The 20,561-nt window shown below is 47.1% G+C and overlaps 1 protein-coding gene across 1 annotated transcript in view; it reads left to right on the forward strand.

The window, feature by feature from the left end:
• The window catches only part of XPO6 (exportin 6), a 61,238-nt gene extending 41,105 nt beyond the window's left edge, over positions 1-20,133 (forward strand). The window contains exons 14-24 of the mRNA XM_026680703.2: positions 1,542-1,634; positions 3,293-3,437; positions 6,150-6,296; positions 6,972-7,161; positions 10,908-11,063; positions 11,812-11,926; positions 12,796-12,967; positions 14,799-14,960; positions 16,089-16,187; positions 17,068-17,298; positions 19,312-20,133. Of these exons, the coding sequence (XP_026536488.1) occupies positions 1,542-1,634; positions 3,293-3,437; positions 6,150-6,296; positions 6,972-7,161; positions 10,908-11,063; positions 11,812-11,926; positions 12,796-12,967; positions 14,799-14,960; positions 16,089-16,187; positions 17,068-17,298; positions 19,312-19,413 (1,612 nt within the window). The 3' untranslated portion in view covers positions 19,414-20,133. The remainder of the gene's footprint in view (positions 1-1,541; positions 1,635-3,292; positions 3,438-6,149; positions 6,297-6,971; positions 7,162-10,907; positions 11,064-11,811; positions 11,927-12,795; positions 12,968-14,798; positions 14,961-16,088; positions 16,188-17,067; positions 17,299-19,311) is intronic.
• Positions 20,134-20,561: the final 428 nt, after the last annotated feature.

Below are 20,561 nucleotides of genomic sequence, written 5' to 3' on the forward strand. Positions count from 1 at the left end.
AATGTGATTTGTGACACACCCTGGGAGAAGCAGGGGAAACAGGGTCATAGGTGGGCAGTAAATTACATAGGGCAGAGCCCGGCTGCACTTGAGAAAAGTACCGATATGTCGCTCTGATAAATAATTGGATTCCTTTTGAAACTTGGCTCGAGGCTCATGAATTAATTCGGGCGTTCGTGGGAACCCTGACATCCCCTTTTATGGGCTGCACCCTCCTGCCGGCTACAGATGCTTCAGCCTTAGCCCCAAAGGTGCTATTTTTTTCAAGAGGCAACTGGACGTTCCGTTTTTTCTTTGAAGAGCTTTTGCTTCTCATCCAAGAAGCTTCTTCAGCTCTGGCTGGATGGTGGGGAATGGGGAGGATTTATACTCCTTGCAGGAGTATTTGCATCCTTTTAGAAAGACATTCAGGCCACTTGGAGGTTTGTTTGTGTCCTTAGGGTCACCTGAGTGGCGCAAATGGGTGTGGAGCCTTCTTGTGTTCAACACTGAAGGGACACAGGGCAGAGAACATCCTGCAGAAAGCACAGCTCCACAACACAGTCCTTTTCTGCAGTCCCAAGAAGGCTCCACCATGTTTGTACTACTCAGGTTGTCCCTGAGGACGCAGGTAAACCTCCAAGTGGCCTCAGTGACCCTCTCAAAGGATGCAAATGACCAGCTGTCTGCAAGGAATATAAATCCTTCCATTCCCCACTATCCTATCAGAGCTGAAGAAGCTTCTTGGATGGGAAGCGACACGTCTTCAAAGAAAAACCAGAAAGTTCAGTTGCCTCTTGGAAAGAAAAGCACCCGTGGGGCAACCATGACCTGGAGGATTGAGAATCTCCATAGACATTCAGCCTTAGCCATTCTCTTTTCCCCCCGACCATACAGGATCTTTGAACTGTCTGTTATAAGGGGGGGAAGGGAGGGGGTGTTATACAGATAGTCCTCAACTTACAACAGTTCATTTAGTGACCATTTGAAGTTACAGCGGCACTGGAAAAGGGCACTTAACGGCCGTTGCAGCATCCCACGGTCACATGATTAAAATCCAGGTGCTTGGCAACCGACTCGTATTTCTGGCGGTCACAGTGTCCCAGGATCACGGGATCCCCTTGATTCACTTAACAAGCTTGTGACTAATTTCATGGCTGCAGTGACTCACTTAACGCTTGCGGCAAGAAAGATCGTTAAATGGGGGGGCAGGACTCACTTTGCAAACATCCTGCTTAGCGATCGAATTTTGGGCTCGGCTACGCTTTACGGTGGCTTTCTCCCAACCCGTTGTCCTCCAGAGGAGCGAGCCCATCTCAGAATCGCAGACACCCATTTGAAATCATGAGGTTGGAGGGGTGGGTGTGTTCTTTCAAAAAGCCCAATGATTAGAATCAGCAAAGTTGTACGCCTGTATGTGGGGATAGCTTTGGGATAGCTTTGGGCACTACCTGAAAAACTTGAGGTCAACTTTATGTTACAGCAAGCAGCAAAATTCTGTTCATTCACAAATTTGAAACTCACTTCCTTTTTTTCCCCTCCCCCTCAACCTGTTTTTCCAGGTTGGTCAAAGTGACTCTGTACGGGTCCCAGATTAAACTCTACAACATTGAAACCGCAGTGCCATCTGTACTAAAACCCGACCTTATTGACGTGTGAGTATGACGTGAAAACCGCAACACTAAAAAGCCTATTTCTTGAACCCCATAAATGTTGTCCTTCTATAGCGGATCACCCTTGAACTGTTGCTTTTGGAGATACCAAGAGCCTATTCTGGGATGAGGTGGGCTGCGTGTCAACTTGTACAACATTCCTACACTGGCTTCCAAGTTGCCCAAAGAAAGAGAGTAGGGGGAACCCCTTAAGGAGCAGACGGGGCAAATAAACGTTCCAAGCTTATCTTACAGAGATTGCAACTGAGGCAACCGGGTATTCTGGGTGTGAAAATCCTCTATTGGAAAGTGTGATTGATGACACCTAACCCATGAATGTGTGTTCCTCTGGACAATCTGAATTAAGATACACCCAGAGCGGTGGGGAAACAGGGTCATAGGGGATCATAAATTACGTATCTCAGAGTCCGCCTCATACAGGTCATGCCAGTATGTCGCTCCTAATAAAATCTTTGAAGTTTTTTTGAAGTTTGGCCCAAGGTTCATGATTTAATGAGGGTGATTGTTGGAATTCTGGCATGGTGGCTGAGTCATCATCCGTGGTTGAGTCATCCCACCAAGGTCACTTCCAAGAATTCTTCTCCAGAGGTTATTTCTCAAGAGCCAAGAATCAAGTCATTCTCCCAGGCTCTGACAGCCTTCATGGATCCTGGAAATACTCCTTCTCCCAGATCCTCTTCTCCATCATGCTCGTTTATCAGAAAGCTGTTGGTAGCTTTTGACAGAAAGCCCACTTCCCCTTTCCCCAAATATTGTAGGACGCTTAAGATCCCTGATTTCTTCAGTCCTACCCTCTCTGCTAATCTTCTGCTGCCTCTGTTGCTTATTTCATCCCAGCCAAATAAGCTCCGGCATCCTGAGTCCTTTTTGCCCTTCCTCCCATTCGCAAAAGGACATGAGCAAAATTCTCTTAATGTTACTGTGCTAATGCTGGACATTTCGGGTACATTAACTCTTACTAATTAACTCTTACTAATCTCTCCCTTTTCACCTCTGGGGAAATAAAACCAATCCATATAAATTGAGATGCATTCATTTATGATGAATGGAGAATTGTGCAGGGCAGGCTCAGCTTGGACCCAGTCGTACTTCTGAGGTCCCAAGGCTTTGCCTTACGACAGTGTTTTCTCAACCTTCTCAGCGTTAAAACCAGTGGGCTCCAATCCCAGAATTCCCTAGCCAGCATGGCTCACTGGGGAATTCTTGGAGTTGATGTCTACCGGTTTGAAAGTTGCCACAGTTGAAAAACATGGCCTTAAGGCCAGTGGTGAGATTCCATTTTTTTTTTTTTACTACCGGTTCGGTGGGCGTGGCTTGGTGGGCGTGGCAGGGGAAGGATACTGCCAAATCCCCATTCCCTCCCCACCCCACTAACCTGCTTTCCAGCTCCATTCTCCTGTGCAGGGCAACCAAAGGAGACCCAGCCAATCAGCTAGGACTCAATGAGAGGCAGAGGAGAGATGGGGTTGGCGGGGCCAGTCAGAGGTGGGATTTGCCAGTTCTCCAAACTACTCAAAATTTCTGCTGCCGGTTCTCCAGAACCAGCCGGAACCTGCTGAATATCCACCTCTGCTTAGAGCACACACCCCTCCCCAACTGTTCTCCTTCCCTTTTAACTTTAAGGTCCCTTCTCTTTCCAGACACGCACAATCCCTGGCAGCTCTGCAGGCTTATTGCCACTGGCTGGCCCAGTACTACAGCGAGGTTCATCAGCAGAACCTGACCCAGTTTGTCTCCTTGGTCTCCACTGCTTTGGAAGCGATTGCTCCGTTGATCAGCTCTAAGGTATCTCCTGCCCGGCTTCCCATTTTCTCCTCCTTTGGCCAGGCACCGCTTTTATCTGTTGACGGATCCCTTCTCTTCCTCCAAAGCTCTTATTTCCAGCTTTGCTAAACTTCTTTTCTGGCGGGGGGAGTTGAGGGATGTGGGTGGGAATTGATTGGCAGGGATCTCTGAAATAAAGTGGCCCACCATCCCAACCCAGAATCAGAGGCAGAGGTTTACTTCGTTCCTGCTTCTCCTCTCTGCCCAGTCCTTTATACGAGGGCTATCCACAAAATAGATTACGTTTTCGTCTGTAGCAAGAAGGGGCGGAGCTAGCGCGGCCATCGTTGGTCTGTGCGTCCGCCACTCAGTCTGCATCTAGTCGTGCTAGTGGGAGGTTCGTATCGTTGCCCGTAATTTCACAGCAAACGTTTGCAATTGAAAATCCCTCGAGAAAACTTGAAAACCTTGAATTACGCCGTCTTCGGTCTGACTTAAGCATGGTATATAAAATCATACATTGCAATGTCCTACCTGTCAATGAATACTTCAGCTTCAACCATAACAACACAAGAGCACACAATAGATACAAACTCAAGGTTAACTGCACCAAACTTGATTGCAGGAAATACGACTTCAGCAACAGAGTGGTCAATGTCTGGAATACTCTACCCGACTCTGTAGTTTCTTCCCCAAACCCCAAAAACTTTAACCTTAGACTGTCTACTATTGACCTCACCCCTTTCCTAAGAGGTCTGTAGGGCGTGCATAAGCGCACCAACGTGCCTACCGTCCCTGTCCTATTGTTTCTCTTATTCTTTTATTTTTCTTATATGTACCCATTTCATGTATTCACAACTGTGTATACATTTATACTTATTATCTTGTAAACAATTGGCAAATCAAATAAATAAAATAAATAAATAAATAAAAGCCCCGATCTTGCTGTAGGGCGGATGAGGGAAAAATCTCCCCCTTGAAAGCATTCAGGACTTCTCGAGTGCGATTTGCTGTGTGTGGTCGGGCATTGTCATGCAAAAACAAAATTTTTGAGCTTAACTTTCCTTCTACGCTTGTTCTGAATTGCTTTTCTTAGTTTTTGCAACGTTTCACAATAATTTCAATCGGTTTATGGTTTTTTTGCCAACAAAAACCTGATCGCTGATCGCACCTCACATCTCGCGGGATTTTCAATTGCAGCACACATTTCAAACGTTTGCTGTGAAATAACGGGCAACGATACGAACCTCCCACTAGCACGACTAGATGCAGACTGAGCGGCGGACGCACAGACCAAAGATGGCCGTGCTAGCTCCGCCCCTTCTTGCTACAGACGAAAACGTAATCTATTTTGTGGATAGCCCTCGTATTTTGGAGAATTGGCCCACCTCAACCATCTTGAAGATCCTGGAGTTGGGAAGTCTATAAATCAGGTCTACCTTATAAGGGGGAGGAGGATCTTAGCTGCTTCTCCTCCCCAAAACCTTGACTTCTGGAGATATTAGATTGCCGCTCCTAAAATCCACAATCAGCAGAAACATTGCTGACGAAAGATGGAGACCATCACATCTTTTTGGGTGCCAAGCCGAATGAAGTTCTTCTAGATCTGTGATGGCAAACCTATGCCACTTCTGCTGGCACGCAAGAGGTCACCCGGAAGAGCCACACTGAGCATGCGCCCCCCGCCAGCCAGCTGATGGTTGGGTATCCGCTGCGCATGCGTGGAGGGAGATGCACTCATGGGAGAAGTGCGCTCATGCACAGGCATGTGGCATGCGGGGTTGATTGTGTGCACATGCGCGGGAGGTAGAGTCCCGCACGCATTGCGTCATGGGTGCAGGCACATAAGCGCACATGTGTGCGTGCACTTTTGGCACACAACGTGGAAAAGGTTAGCCATCACTGTTCTAGATGTTCCTCTCCTGCAGTTTCAGAGGCTGCTGCAAAGAAGCAGGACTTGGCCAGGCCGAGTTTAGGACCTCTTTGGAATGAGGGGGTCTGTTCTGACCCAAACCCTTGTCCAATAAAACAAACATGAACCAAAGGGAACAGAGACCTTTTAATGATTCTTACAAATCCCCGGTTAAAAGGCTGCTGCAAACTAATTAACTTTGATAAGCATGAGCCTCGCCAAAACTGTACAAGACTGCCAAGAATCACAGATAAGAAATAATTTATAACACAAGAGTCTTCAAATACCAAAATACTGCAATGTTCATGAGGTTGGAGTTTCAAAACGTCTTTGCTTCCTGCAAAGAACGTCCGATTCACAGCTGGCTTTTATCTTCTTGAAGGATGGGCCATTACCTTGCAGCCTTGCTCCCGAGTTGCCTGTGCTGCTGCAGCTGCTCTTTCCTCCAAGCAATCCTGCGTGCATATGCACTTGGCACAGGCTCCTCGGGAACCTCCTCATCGCTGCTGCCAGCCCCCACAATCTCTGAAGGCAGCAGTCCACTCCCTAATAGTCCTGGCCCCTCATCTGAGTCCTCATTCTCCTCAGCCGTCCGCACCTGCTGCCGGCTAACCACAACAGGGTCCCTCAAGAATCTCCAAACCAATTCAAGTGATTTCTAGAGGCCAGTGTTTCCTTTGCAGCGTTTCTGTATCAGAAAACATCTAATCTCTTAAACACTGTCTTCATTTCCTGACCTAAAGACTTTCATATTCAAGTTGAGGTCTCTCATTTTTTCTCTCTCCTCCCCTTGTTCTCCTCCCACTCCGCCCTTCCTCCAGGTACAGGAGAAGCTCCTCTTGTCAGCCTGCCATCTGCTTGTCTCCTTAGCCACCACAGTGCGGCCCGTGTTTCTCATTAGCATCCCAACCATGCAGAAAATGTTCAACAGGATTACCGATAGCTCTGCTCAACGCCTTTCGGATAAGGTAAGGATGACCTTTGGGGACCAAGCTCAGGCATCCCGATTAGATGGCCAGGCGTGGCTGTCCGTTTGAGACACGGTGCTTTCAACTCTTGTTCCTGAAACAAGATCCTAGGAAGAGATTGGACAGCCCTTGGGTCTGGAGCCTTTGTAGTCAGAACTATAATCTCCTGCTTGAGGAGGGGATTGGACTAGAAGACCTCTGAGGTCCCTTCCAACTCTGTAATTCTGTATTCTGCGATACCATAACCTTATGACGATGGTCAGAGGGCAGCTCCTAGTTCAGGGGAGTCAAAGTCGATTTCATGGAGAGCTGCATCAGGGCTGTGTTTTACCTCCAGGGGCTGGGGTGGGTGTGGCCAAGGAGGGCGTGGCCAGCTCAGTGTCACATGTGTCGGGGGCACCTGTGACGGCCCAAGCGCTCTGCCAGCAAAAAGGGGCTCCCGAGCTTCGTTTTCGGTTGTGACAGCCTCCTACAACACTCTGCCGGTGAAAACGGAGCTCCGTTTTTGCTGGTATAGGCACTGCGATCCGGCCCTTCATTGTTTCCAGATCTTAGCACCCCACGGGCCACATCTGAGCCGCGTTTGACACCCCCTGTCCTAGTTGCACAATCTTTCTTCCTCCTCCTCCTCCTCCTCTCTCTGGCTTTCAGCTTGGTTGCTCTTACTCTCTGCAGGCCCAAATCCTCCTGTGCAGATCACTGTCAAACATCTTGCTCCTACCGTGGCCAAGCCTCCCGGAGGCTGAACAGCAATGGGCCATTCGTTCAACTAACCACGCCAGCCTCATATCGGCCCTCACCAGGGATTACCGCAGCCTGAAATCCAGTGCCATCTTGCCCCAGAGAAAAAATCAGCAGGACAATAGTAAGTCGCCCCAGGGCAGGTTTTTAGTAGTCATAAAATATGGGAGACATGGGGGACTAGGGTGGCTTTTCGAGAGCATCCATCGGGTCCCTCTTTAGAGGTGGCTGAAAATCGCTATCAAATTCCTGTTTGCTAGAGAAGGCCTCTCTTTTTCAGGCTGTATTTTTGAAAGTGATACCGACATTTGTTTCTTCCTTCCTGGGGTCTTTGAATTCCTATAAGTGGGCATTTTCCTTAGGTTGTCCCAAGAAAAGCAAGATTTTTTACTCAGAAACTCCGAACTTCGAACAGGAATTGAGTTTAATGTCTAGTTAAATGAAAAGAATGACCATGGATGACATCATAGCAGTGTCCCAATATTTGAGGGGCTGCCACAAAGAATGGGGTGTGTGTGTGTGTCAACCAATTCTCCAACGCAGGGGTCCCCAACCACCGGGCCGCTGGTTGCTGGGCGCCGCCATCTTTTTTTGACGAAAAAGTGCTTCCGGTGAGCTTTTCTGGGTAGAAAGCTCACCGGAAGCACTTTTTCATAAAAAGATGGCGGCCACACTTCGTGAGCTTTTCCAGGTAGAAAGCCATTTCTACCCGGAAAAGCTCACCGGGCTTAGCGCCGCCATCTTTTCATCAAAAAGATGGCGGCGCCCAGCTGATGCCGGTGCACGGGCCGCGGCGCCCAGCTGATGCCGGTACCGGGCCGCGGCATAAAAAAGGTTGGGGATCACTACTCCAACGCATCTAAAGGCAGAAGAAGAAGTAACAGATGGAAACTTATTAAAGAGAGGAGCAACCTAGAACTAAGAAGAAATTTCTTGAAAGTGAAAACAATTAACCGGTGGAATGATTTGCCCTCCAGAAGTTGTGGGCGCTTCATGACTGGAGACTTTTAAGAAGAGACTGGACAGCCATTTGACAGGAATAGTATAGGGTTTCCTGCCTAAGCAGGAGGTTGGATTAGAAAAAGACCTCCAAGTGTCCCTTCTAACTCTGTTATTCTGTACTCAAGCAAAAAAAAATAAAAAATCCAGCCCAGATTTAAACTAGAAGCTACATATAGAATATATGTAGAACATACTAGAAGCTGGCACCACCAATACCTTCCACCTTTGTAGCCAAGTGTAATTGGATACACAACAAATTTGTCGCCAGCGCAGAAGCTCTCACTGTACATACAAGCAATAAGTGATAAATCATGATAAAGATGAGCATAAAACACATTTATTATAAATCATAAGATACAACACTTAGTGATAGTCATAGGACACTAAATAAGCAATCAACGTAAATCATACTAGGATACTAAATAAAACAATTAATATAAATCATAAGATACAAGCAGCAAAGTCGATTTAAAAAAAAAAAAAAGCAAGCTTGAACTACCAATTGGCATGGTGCCTGCGCTCAGAAAGAGATTTAAGCATTTCCCCCAGAAGCTGGTGGCAGGGAAATTGGCAGACATAATGCAAATATACTTTTTGTTTAGCTTAAAAATTCTTTTTTTGATCCTCAAGGAACTTGTTCCAACAGCTCATGTTCCCAAGGTTTCTTTGAAAACTTGAACATGCTATGTTGTTTTTTTTGTTTTTCCCAAAATTTTGAGAAATGCTATCCATTTTCAGATAAAAAGAGAATGTTTTGGGATGAGGTAAGAGTATTAAAATAACTTAAAGCCTGTTACCAAAAAAAAAAAGGATTTGAAAGCTTTTAAAATTGGTTTTTTTTTATGGTTTGCAAATGATGTTTATACTAATAGCTGTATTAGCCTAAGCTTTGTCAAGGCTTTTTTGCCTTGCCACGAGAGCTATAAATAACTAAATTTATTAAATCTGGTTTGAACCTAATTGCATGCAACCAGTATCAGTGACGTTTAGCATAGCTATCGTAAGTAATTAGTAGCGTTCAAAATGTTTTGCTTTGGACTGTATTTGACACAAAATTCCACGTAATACCTTGTACACGTGCAAAACTATAGTCTTGAGCACTTTTAGAAGTATGCTGATACAGTATAGAGCTGCTGGCCTGTTTTTAAGCTTAGAACTCTTTCAGAATGCTCACGACTGCCGTTTATGCCCTTACAAGAGGACATTTTGTTAAAAAAAAAATCTGTGCTCTGTACAGTCTGAAACGAAGCCCTTTGAAATGACTTGCACACTTGTGCAAGGGTGAAATGTGTTTGAATATTAGTAGCTCGGGCTGGTAGTTAGGTTGTTGGTTTGAACTGGGAACTTGGCAACTCGGTTGAGAACCGCTTTGTCACTATTCGAGGAGACATCGTCGGTGTGCTTTGAGTTGGGCTCATTCTGGCAGTCAAGCCCAACTCACAACACAGCGACGATGTCTCCTCGAGTGGTGACCAAGTGTTTGCAACTGAGTTGCCAAGCTTGGAGCTCAAAGCAACAGCCTAACTTGTGCAAAGATGCTTTACCAGAGGCGTTATGTTTTGCAAACTAACATATTGGTGAAACTTGTTTACATAAACGTTTAGACATGGACAACACAAGAAAATGACATACGTGCATGCCTTTAGGTGACAGTTGACCACATGTTCAGGCAATAGGAATGGTAGTTGGTAGGAGGATTTATCCTGGTATACAAAGAAAATATCGCCTCCTCAGTCACCCCTGCCAGCAATCTTCCGTGGCATTTCCTGAACTTCTGGAATCTGGGGCATGTCGCTTCTATAAATTAAAGCTGAAGGCAGATATTAACCATTAAGTTCAGAAAGTAACAAAAATCCCAACAGGAGGAGAACCTGCCTGCTGTATAGGTTGTCCTCAACTTGCGACCACAACTGAGCCCAAAATTTATGCGGCTGAGTGAGACAGTTGTTAAGTGAGTTTTTCCCTCATTTGACGACCTTTCCGGCCACCATTGTTATGTGAGTCACTGCGGTTAAGTTTGTAATACCGTTGTAAAATGAATCTGGCTTCCCCGTTGACTTCGTTGGTCAGGAGGTCACAAAAGATGGTCATAACATGACCCGGGGATAAGTACGTCATAAGTACGAAGCCAGTCCCCAAAGTGCCTGAATTTTGATCACGCAAGCACGGGGAATCTGCAGTGGTTGTAAGCGTGAAAAAAAAAGTCGTAAGTCACCTTTTTCAATGCCGTTGCAACTTCTAATGGTCACTAAAGAAATGGCCGTAAATTGAGGACTACCTGCACTTCCCCCCACCCAAATGGGTCCATCAGAACTTCAAGCAGTCACTAAGTGATTGGTCATCATGGAGCTGCAAGAGAGGCCCATTTCTGGATGGGGTTCCTGGACGCCTTTTGTGTCCTTCCCAAGGAACTCGGTCATTGTAGAGCAGGGGTGTCAAACTCGGATTTCATTGAGGACCAAAACGGTTGTGTTTGACCTTGGGGGAGGCGGGGGGGGCTGGCATGGGCATGGCAGGGTGGTCGTGGCCAGCTCGACATCACTTGTCTTAGGGCACCTGTGGTGGCCTGAGCTCTTTGGCAGCGAAAAGTTTTGGCTGCGAACGGCCTCCTGCAACCCTCCGCCAGCGAAAACGGAGCTCGGGCAGGGGGGCTCCATTTTCCCCGGCAGAAGCACCCCGGGCCAGTCCTTCTCTGTTTCCAGGGCGTCCCAGCAGGCTGGATTCGGCTCAAGGGCCTTGAGTTTTGACACCCCTGTTGTAGAGGGTCCAGCTTGGGAAGGTCTCCCCCTCTGCCTCCCTCTCTTCTGAATATAGCAGCTGATATTGCTGTGGGGGTGACGGTTGGCATGTTCCCTCTTGATCTTGCAGCGAAAGTCCTTATCCACCAGACTCTCAGCATCCTGGAAGACATCGTGGAGAGCGTCTCTGGGGAAGCCACCAAGTCTCGCCAGATCTGCTACCAATCGCTGCAGGAATCTGTCCAGGTCTCGCTTGCCCTCTTCCCAGCTTTCATTCATCAGTCAGGTATAAACTCAGACCGGCTTTTCCCGGCCCGTCAACCTTATAGTATGTCCATCTGAAATTAAATTTCCTGGATAGCAGTTCCTAGAGAACGCTGTGGTCCAAAGAAGAGAAGGATAAGAGGCAGGAGAAAAATTAAATTAGACGCCGTTTAGATTTAAAGTTAATATTGATCTGATCACTCTTCAGTCCTCTGTTTAAGAATTTGGGTTCTGCTTCAGTCATGGACTTTCTTTTGAAGCTCCCGAAGGATACCCTCCATTGCCCATGTTCGTCATTGGACAAAAAATTGAAAAAAAAAGAAATAAAATATAAAAACAATACTTAAAAGGTAATGAATTAAAAACAAACAGTTCAAAAGGCAGTTGTCATTCAGTGGGACTTCACTGCCGCATAGCTCAACAGTGGACTTCGGACTTCAACTCCTGGCTGGGTAATTCTGGGAGTTGAAGTCCACAAGTTTTGAGTTGCTCAGGTTGGACAACCCTACACTAGAATTTAAGAGGAAACCATTCCAAACTGTTACCTTGGCATGAAGAGGCTAAAATGGGCTTCCGGCTGTTGTTGTTGCTGTTGTTATCTTCTTAATACTGCTGGTGCTTTAGAGAGGCCTGTCATCAGCCACTCCACTTCAGACACTTTGCTGGGAGAGACAACTTGGAAAAACTCCCCGGGGAAGGAGAGCCGCTTTCATCCTCTGATCCTTGTTCCTTCTTGCCTCCTCTCTTTCTGTTTTTTTTTTTTTTTCCAGACATCACAGACAAAATGCTAAGCTTCTTCCTGACCCTGTTCCAAAGCCTGAGGGTGCAGATGGGGGTGCCTTTCACCGAGCAGGTGATACAAACATTCCTCAACATGTTTACCAGGTAATGATGCCTCCGTGGAAATCATCAGAAGCATCCATCGGTTGTCAGGCCCACCTTTAGTAGTTATAGAGGAGATTTTGCTACTGGAAAAGCAGGTGCCAGTTCATCAGCCAAAGGGCTTATTACCTGAACTGGTGTGAAATTTGGAGGGGTAGGTGGTTCAGCAGCGATCCCTCCACATCAAGGGAGTCACTGTGTAAACCAGGTCATCCCGTTAATAAGTATTGCCCTGGGTGTAAAACTAAAACATCACAGAGAGCTAATTTGGATTAGTGGCAGAAGTGCTGGCCTAGGAACCAGGTATCTGTGAGTTCTAGTCCCGCCTTAAGCACGAAAGGCAGGTGGGTGATTTTGGGTCAATAACCACATAGCCTGAGAGTTCTAGTCCTGCCTTAGGCCTGAAAGGCAGCTGGTTGACTTCAGGTCAATGACCAGTTCTGGTCCCACTTTAGGTATGAAAGCTCACTGAGTGACTTTGGGCCAAGATGGAGAGTTTTAGTCCCACTTTAGATATGAAAATCATTTGAGTGACTTTGGGCCAGTCCCTTTCTCTCGGCCCAACCCGCCTTGTTGTGAGGAAAATATGAGAAGAAAGTATTATATATGTTTACCACCTCGAATTACTTATAAGAATAATAAATGTGGGATTAAAAAAGATCAAATCAATAAATATAATTGTCTGGCTTTTGCCATCACTGTACTTGGGTTTCCTTGGGCCCAGAATTTAATACAGAGCTTTGAATCTGGCTCAGTATACAGAGAGAGACCTCCCTGTGTTCCTGACTCTTCAGCAGCTGTCCAGGTGGAGGGGATTCCTCCCAGCTCTGAGCATCTCTCTCAAGTCACCGGCTTGGTGTGTTTTGCCACAGGGAGCAGCTGGCCGAGAGCATCCTCCATGATGGAAGCACCGGCTGCCGGGTGGTGGAGAAGTTCCTGAAGATCCTTCAGGTGGTGGTGCAGGAGCCCGGCCAAGTGTTCAAGCCCTTCTTGCCAAATATCATTGCACTTTGCATGGAGCAAGTCTACCCAATCGTTGCTGAGGTAGGACGAGTAGCCTCAGAGGAGACGTAGTTGGTTTTTACATTAGGGGGCGGAGAGGAGTAGCTGCTGAGGGCTGGGCTCATCGTCTATCCAAATGCTTGTCGGCAAAGCAATGAGATGGTTGTCAGCATTCCAGGAAACCTCAACTTCGATAAATAACTCCGAGGCAGACATGTTCTCAAAGTTTCCTTTTATTAGAGTAGTAAACTGGCACATCTGGGAAATCCCGAATCTGAAAGTTCCAGGTTTTCCTCCAATAAGTTAAAAACATTACAAATCCACCCCCCTGCACCCCTCATTCCATCACGTGCCCCAATCGCCCTCCGTCCCAATTTGAGGCATCCCCTCTACTTCTCCTCAGCCAGGTGCAGGAATAACACGACCTTGACTTTAAAGAAGAATGCTGTTATGTCTAAGCACATACCCTCCATGGAATTCTTCTCTCCCATTTTCCCAGGCTCAAAATGGTGGCAGCGTGGAAGCTTCTGGTGCTAATATGGCTTCCAAATATGGCTGACAATGGTCCACGTGTGCCAGGAACCAAGAACTGACACAAGGAGTTACTTTGGAGTAGTTGCTCACCTGTAGGCAAGGAATCTTGCCAGATTAAAGCACAAATCTGCATAACTATTAGATACACCTCTGAAAGGTTAGGGAAGGTCAGCCCTGCCTCTCTTCCTGCATACCAAGGTTTTTTTTCTGAGCTGCCTCTTCGCTTCCTCTTGCTACTCTGTGCCAGATTCCACCACATCTTGCCTGGAAGGAAGCACGTAAACTGAAGGAGGCGTGCAGAAGCCATTTGCCCAGGCAAAAGGAGCTGAAACAGTGAAAAATGACTAAGGCAGAAACCTCCCAAAATTCACCGAAGTATAAAGGGAGGGGGGTGTAGGCCCAACACAATCAGATGTCAACTCGTAAAGCATCCCTATGCCTGTTTTCGAGTTGCCATAAACAAGGGTGGGAGGGGCAAACCCGAAGGAGCAGGGCGGCAGTTTAAAACCAGAAGTACAATCCAAAACTTATCTTAAAAAGATTGTAGCTAAGCTACTGGATCTTCTGCGCTCACCAATCCTTCATTGGAGAATGTGATTGATGACACCCAGCCCGTGAACGTGCTTCAATGGAGAATCTGATTTATTTATTTCATAAATACTTATTTTATTTATTTATTTATTCATTTCATTGGAGAATCTGATTTATGAGATCCCCAGAGGGGAGGGGGGGAAACAAGGTCACAGGTGACTGTAAATTATGCATGCCAGAGTTGGCTTCGTACAGGTTAATGCCGGACATGTTGCTCCTAATAAATCTTTTGGTTTCTTTTGAAGCTTGGCTCGAGGCTCCTGATTTAATTAGGGCAATCACAGGAACCCTGACCTCAGACTTGCAAGATTCTCTTTCGAGTAGCCCATCTCAATAAAAGTAGCTTTGTCCTTCTTACGAAATTGACTTCCTAGTCTGGTCTACGTAGTAAGTCTGGCAGGTAGCAACAGACTGGCAGGAAGATACTGGAATGCTGGCTGGAGTCGAATTCCACACCTGTTAAGAGCTGACAATCAGCAATAGAAAGAGCAGAAGTCAACAAATCCAATGTGCTGATCAGTTGGTTTTATTTTGTTCGTTGCGTTTATTGAAGAAGCAGCTTATCCCCAGCTCACCTCTCGCCCCAACCCCTTAAGAGAGGGAAGGCTTTTAAAGAACTTCCTGGTCACTGTTGGCATCTGCCCTGCAGCGAGCATCCCTGTCTTTGGGTTTCTTCATCTGTCTTGGACCCAAACAGCCCAGTCTGAAGAACCTGATTCCAACCCTATGTGCTTTTCTTGTCCCCCAGCGGTCTTCTCCTGATGTGAAAGCCGAACTCTACGAGCTGCTTTTTCGGATTTTGCACCACAACTGGCGGTACTTCTTCAAGTCCAACGTCCTGGCCAGCGTCCAGAGAGGAGTAGCTGAGGAGCAGATGGAGAACGAAGCCCAGTTCAGTGCCATTATGCAGGTATCATACCATGATGATTATGATGGTGGTGGTGCTGTCCATTCAGTCATGTCTGACTCCTGGCGATTCTGTGGTCCAGGTCTCTCTCCATATGTTCTGATCTTGCACGACTTCTTTTGAGTTGTTCTGCACTCTGGATGGTGTCATCTTCAATAGTGTCCGGCCACCATGTTCTTTGACGGTCTGGTTTTACCATAACAGCCAATGACAAAGGCTCAGGTTGCAGCTAGAGAGATGCATCAGGCAGCAGAATTTCATTTGTAATGTGGGCCAGTTGCTCACAGTAAAAGAAGACAATAAAAGTTATCTGTCATGCCCCTGACTTGGAGGGGGAAGCCGAACAGCCGACAGGGAGTAGGAGTGTGGCACAGTCCAGCTGGGCAGAGCAGGGGAGAGATAGAGCAAGGGAGAGGGAATTCGGAGGAAGACCCGGACCTACCCCCTCTTCATTCTAGGGCACGCAGGGAGGAACAGAGAAGGGAGAAACTTGAGTTTCATGGCTTATGTGGGAGGAAAGGGCCCTGATTCCCTTCATTAGCTGTAGCTGGGAACACAGCGTATAAAAGAGGAAGCTGCGCACAGCAAGTTGTTGGGAGCAAATCGTGACTTTATCTGGTATCATTGTGGCTTATCTGTGTTCCTGGCGTCTTCCCAACTGTGAGTTTTGCCGTGCTTTCAAGTTTGAAATTCCTTCTCCTGCCCTGTCCAATTAATTACTTCAGCTTGGTTTGTTTGGATGTTTAGTTACAGTTTGTATGTACCTTGTTTTGGACTGAATTTTCTCCAGTTAAAGGCTGTTCCTGGGAGAGTTTTTCTCCAGCCGAAGGTAACCTGGACATTGGGGACAAAGTTGGAGATAATAAAGGGACTCTTGTTGCTTATTTGACTGTGTTGCCTTTGTGCCACGCTCCGGGTCATCACATTATCTTAAATTAAAATGTGGACTTCAACTCCCAGAATTCCCTGGCCAGCTTTACTCCAGAGGTTTAATATGCGCTGTTCTCAAGACGGGCTGAAGCATTCCCTTAGTGTGAGTCCACATTTAGTTACCCCGGAGTATCTCTCTGTGCCCTCAGTCCTTCCCACTGGGCCTCATCCACACCCTTCTGAGACGTGTCTGTTCCCTAGGCATTTGGCCAGTCCTTCCTGCAACCTGACATACACCTGTTCAAGCAGAACCTGTTCTACCTGGAGACTCTGAACACCAAGCAGAAATTGTACCACAAGGTGAGCGGTGATTTATTCGGAAAGCCAGAGGGGGGTCAATAACCTGCAGGCGACAGAAAATATTCTTCCCCACAACTGCCTGCGTAGGAAGGACTGTTGGCTTGGTGAGAGCCTAGCACACCTGCCACTTCTGAAAAACTCCTCAGCAAAGTGCAGATATATCTGTCATGAAATGATTGTCCCCAAAATGCTTTTTTTTTTTCCAAGAGGCAACTGAACTTTCTTGTTTTTCTTTGAAGATGTTTTGCTTCTCATCCAAGAAGCTTCTTCAGCTCTGAGTGGATGGTGGGGGAGTGGAAGGATTTATACTCCTTGCGGACAGCTGGTCATTTGCATCCTTTGAGAGGGTCATTGAGGCCACTTGGAGGTTTACCTGCATCCTCAGGGACAACCTGAGTAGTACAAACATGGTGGAGCCTTCGTGGGACTGCAGAAAAGGACTGTGTTGTGGGGCTGTGCTTTCTGCAGGATGTTCTCTGCCCTGTGTCCCTTCAGTGTTGAACACAAGAAGGCTCCACATCCATTTGCACCACTCAGGTGACCCCGAGGACACAGGCAAACCTCCAAGTGGCCTCAACGACCCTCTAAAAAGGATGCAAATGACCGGCTGTCTGCAAGGAGTATAAATCCTTCCCATTCCACACCATCCAGTCAGAGCTGAAGAAGCTTCTTGGATGAGAAGGAAAAACATCTTCAAAGAAAAAAACCCAGAAAGGCCAGTTGCCTCCTGAAAAAAAAAAAAAAAGCATCTTTGAGACACTGTGACCCAGATGACTGAGAATGTCTTACAGACTTGTAACGAAACAGTAGATTTTGGGGGGTGGGGATCCCTGTTTTCACCTGGCCTTTTTTTTTTTTTTTTGCTCCCCGTTTCCTGCAGAAGCTCTTCCAGGCATCGATGCTCTTTCAGTTTGTGAATGTGCTGCTTCAGGTCCTGGTCCACAAATCCCACAACCTCTTGCAAGAGGAAATCGGCATCGCCATCTACAACATGGCCTCCGTGGACTTTGACAGCTTCTACTCGGCTTTCCTGCCGGGGTTCTTAGCTGGCTGCGACAGGGTGGACACCAACCAGAAAAACGTCCTTGGGAGGAACTTCAAGATGGACAGGGTGAATTTGGGTTTGGGGCGGGCCCCGCGCAGGCCAATGGTATCCTTTATCCCCCGCCTGGGGGGTGGGTAGGCAGTACAGTTAGTCCTCGGCTTACGACCGTTCCTTTAGTAACCGTTCGAAGTTTAATAAGCCATGCGGATGTTATTTTCCACCCGGTCCTCTTCCTGGGAGGCATTCTGGGAAGGTGGGCCGTGGCTTATTTTCCAAGAATCATAAAAATAGACCTCGTTTTCCCCAGAACCACGGACTTTGAATTGTTTGCTTGTGTATTTCTACATTGGCCCGGTGACTTTTTCATCAAATAATGCAAAACAAGAAAAATCGATTGAGAAAACTCATTTGCTTTTCAGTGGAGGCTGGTAAAAGTCCAAAAAAAGGGAAAAGAAAGAAAAGAAATCCTCTTTATTATAAGGTTTTACAGGCAATCATCCTTGGTCTTTTCTTTTATGTACACTGAAGACATTTGCAGCAGGACAATTTCCTTGTGTGTCCAATCACACTTGGCCAAGAAAGAGTATTCTATTCTATTCTCTTTAGTGACCAAAGGAAATTACGACTCGAAAAAAAATAAGACTGTTTTCATAGGACCCCTTTTTTACACTTCACGACCGTTGCAGCCTCCCCATGCTCACACACTCGAAATCCAGGCATTTAGCAGCGGATCCATATTTAGAGGAGTTGCAATGCCCTGAGGTCCCGCGATCTCCTTTGGTGACAGAAAAACAAAGCCAACGGGGAAGCCAGCTTAAACAACGCTGTTACTCCTTTAACAACTGCAGTGATTCATTTAACAAGTGTGACAAGAGAGGTCATAAAATGGGGCAAAATTCACATAACAAACGTTTCGCTTAGCAGCAGAAACGTTCCGCTCGATGGTGTTTGTAAGACTAGAGCTGTATTTGGGAAATGTAACCTTCCCAAATGCACTTGCATTCCAATTAAGATCAGTGGTGGAATTCAAACGGTTCACACCGGTTCAACAGAACCGGTTATTTAACTTTCTGAGCACTTTGGTCAACTGGTTGTTGGAAGAAATCATTAGGTCGGAGAACCAGATGTTAACTTGTTTTAATCCCACCATTCGATAAGATGTTATTGAAAGCTGAGCCTTTTCCATCACAGTCTGCCCTCTCTCCCACCAAAGCCTTCACACCCATGAAACTCGTCCCGTAGAGTAAGTTTACGAAGCCCAGGGGCTGGATGACTCCTATCATGCTGAGCCACAACCAGGAAGCCCATGCGATGAGGAAGTGTGATGTGTGAAATCCATCATGTAGGGATTTGTTTATAGAATCTGCTATTTGCTTGGTCCCAAAGTTTCACAGGGTAGTTTCCGGATGCCCATATGTTTGGAGAATAAACCGAGCCGTAAAAAATGATGGGGAAAAATCAATAAAAGGAGAATATTTGTAGCTCAGGGTTGAAGTAAGGGTCTCTGAGCTTGGTTGCCCCCCAGGTGCTTTTTTTTCCAAGAAGCAACTGGACTTTCTGTTTTTTCTTGGAAGATGTTTCACTTCTCATCCAAGAAGCTTCTTCAGCTCAAAAGAAAAACTAGAAAGTCCATTTGCCTCTTGAAAAAGCACCTTTGGGACAACCATGACCTGGATGACTGAGAATCTCCATAGACTCTGAGCTTGGTTGTTTTCTTGTAGGCATGTTTTATTACCCAACTGAGTTAGCACTGATGAGGTTTCCTAGTTGGTTAATGAAACTCCTGCAATAAAACAACCAAGCTCAGAGAGTACCAAGGACCCCACATCATCATCTCCTCCTCCTCCCTCCTCCAAACCCCACTCCCTTTTAGCACTGATAACGTTACCAAGTTGGGTCATGAAACATCTGCAACAAAACAACCCAGCTCAGAGAGCACCAGGGAAATGCTCCTATTGTAAGCAGCCTTTTTGAGCTTGACCAGCTGACCAGCTTCCAGCTGACCAGAGCGTAACTAGCAAAGATCTTCCTCCCCGCTCTAACCCGCTTCCTTCTGCCATTTTCTTCCCTCCTTCCCAGGATCTGCCGTCGTTCACCCAGAATGTGCACAGGCTGGTCAACGACCTGCGCTACTACAGACTCTGCAACGACAGTTTGCCCCCGGGGACTGTGAAGTTGTAGCCGCCGCCGACGGACGGACGGACTCGAAACGGTTTCGATCTCCCGTCAAAGGAGTGGGACCCGGCCTTGCCGCTTGCCTCTGTTCCTCCGATCTCGACGAGCCCTTTCGGGAGTGCAGAGTGCCCCACCCCACCCCATGTGCAGGTCAGGGCACGAAAGGCAGAGGCCGTGCCCCTTTCCTCCGTTTCCCTCCCATCTCGACCTCACGGCTGAGTAGGCAGCTCTTTCTTCCCCCAGGGACTCGGAAGACCGGCCGTTTCCACCATACCCCCACACCCACGGCTGGGCGTTTTGTGTCTTAATACTGTGGCGTCGATTCAAGTCTACAGGTTTTCGGTGACTCGTCTTGTGCCGCCATCACAAGGCAGAAACACCAAAGTCTACTTGAGGGGGTCTTCTCCCCCCGCCTTCATGCCATTCCACTTGCTGCCCTCCCTCCCCCGTTGCTGAGAGGATGGTCCCTCCCCAATCACCCACCCACTTGGTCCTGTTTTTACAATGCCTTGAACCCTCCCTGCCCCTTGGTGGAGATTCACAGAGGAAGAGAGAGAGAGAGAGAGAGAGAGAGACCAACAGACTTGACTTCTGTTTCTTTTATTATTATTTTCTAAAACCATGGTTTTTGTTTTTATTGTCCTTGTCATTCCATTGTGATACTAAAATGTGCTTCATGGAAATAAATAAATAAAAAAGCTTACTTGGATGTTTTAAAAACGGACGGGAAAGCCGCCTCTCACTCTCTCCGAAGGATCTAAAGGTCGCCCCAGGATGCCATCCCTGGACGATCCCCAAAATATTTCTTCTCCTTGGTGAAATATATGATTAAGCCCTGCGAGAGTGCTTGGACTAGATCTGTGATGGCGAACCTATGGCATGCACGCCGGAAGTGGCATGCAGAGCCACTTCTGCTGGCACGCGAAAGTGGTCGCCTGGAAGAGCCCCGCTCTGCAGGCGCACACATCCCCCCGCCCGCCACCTGATTGTCGGGTATCTGCCACGCATGCACGGCGGGAGACACGCGTGGAAGACGTGCGTGCATGCACAGGCATGCAGCATGCAGGGGGGTTGCGTGCACGCACATTGCATCATGGGTGCAGGCACGCGAGCGTACTTTTGGCACACAACGTGGAAAAGGTTAGCCATCACTG

Source organism: Notechis scutatus, chromosome 12 (genome assembly GCF_049901735.1).
Source record: "Notechis scutatus isolate UNSWTSFEM ecotype Mainland chromosome 12, rNotScu1.2, whole genome shotgun sequence".
NCBI classification, from domain to species: Eukaryota; Metazoa; Chordata; class Lepidosauria; order Squamata; family Elapidae; genus Notechis; species Notechis scutatus.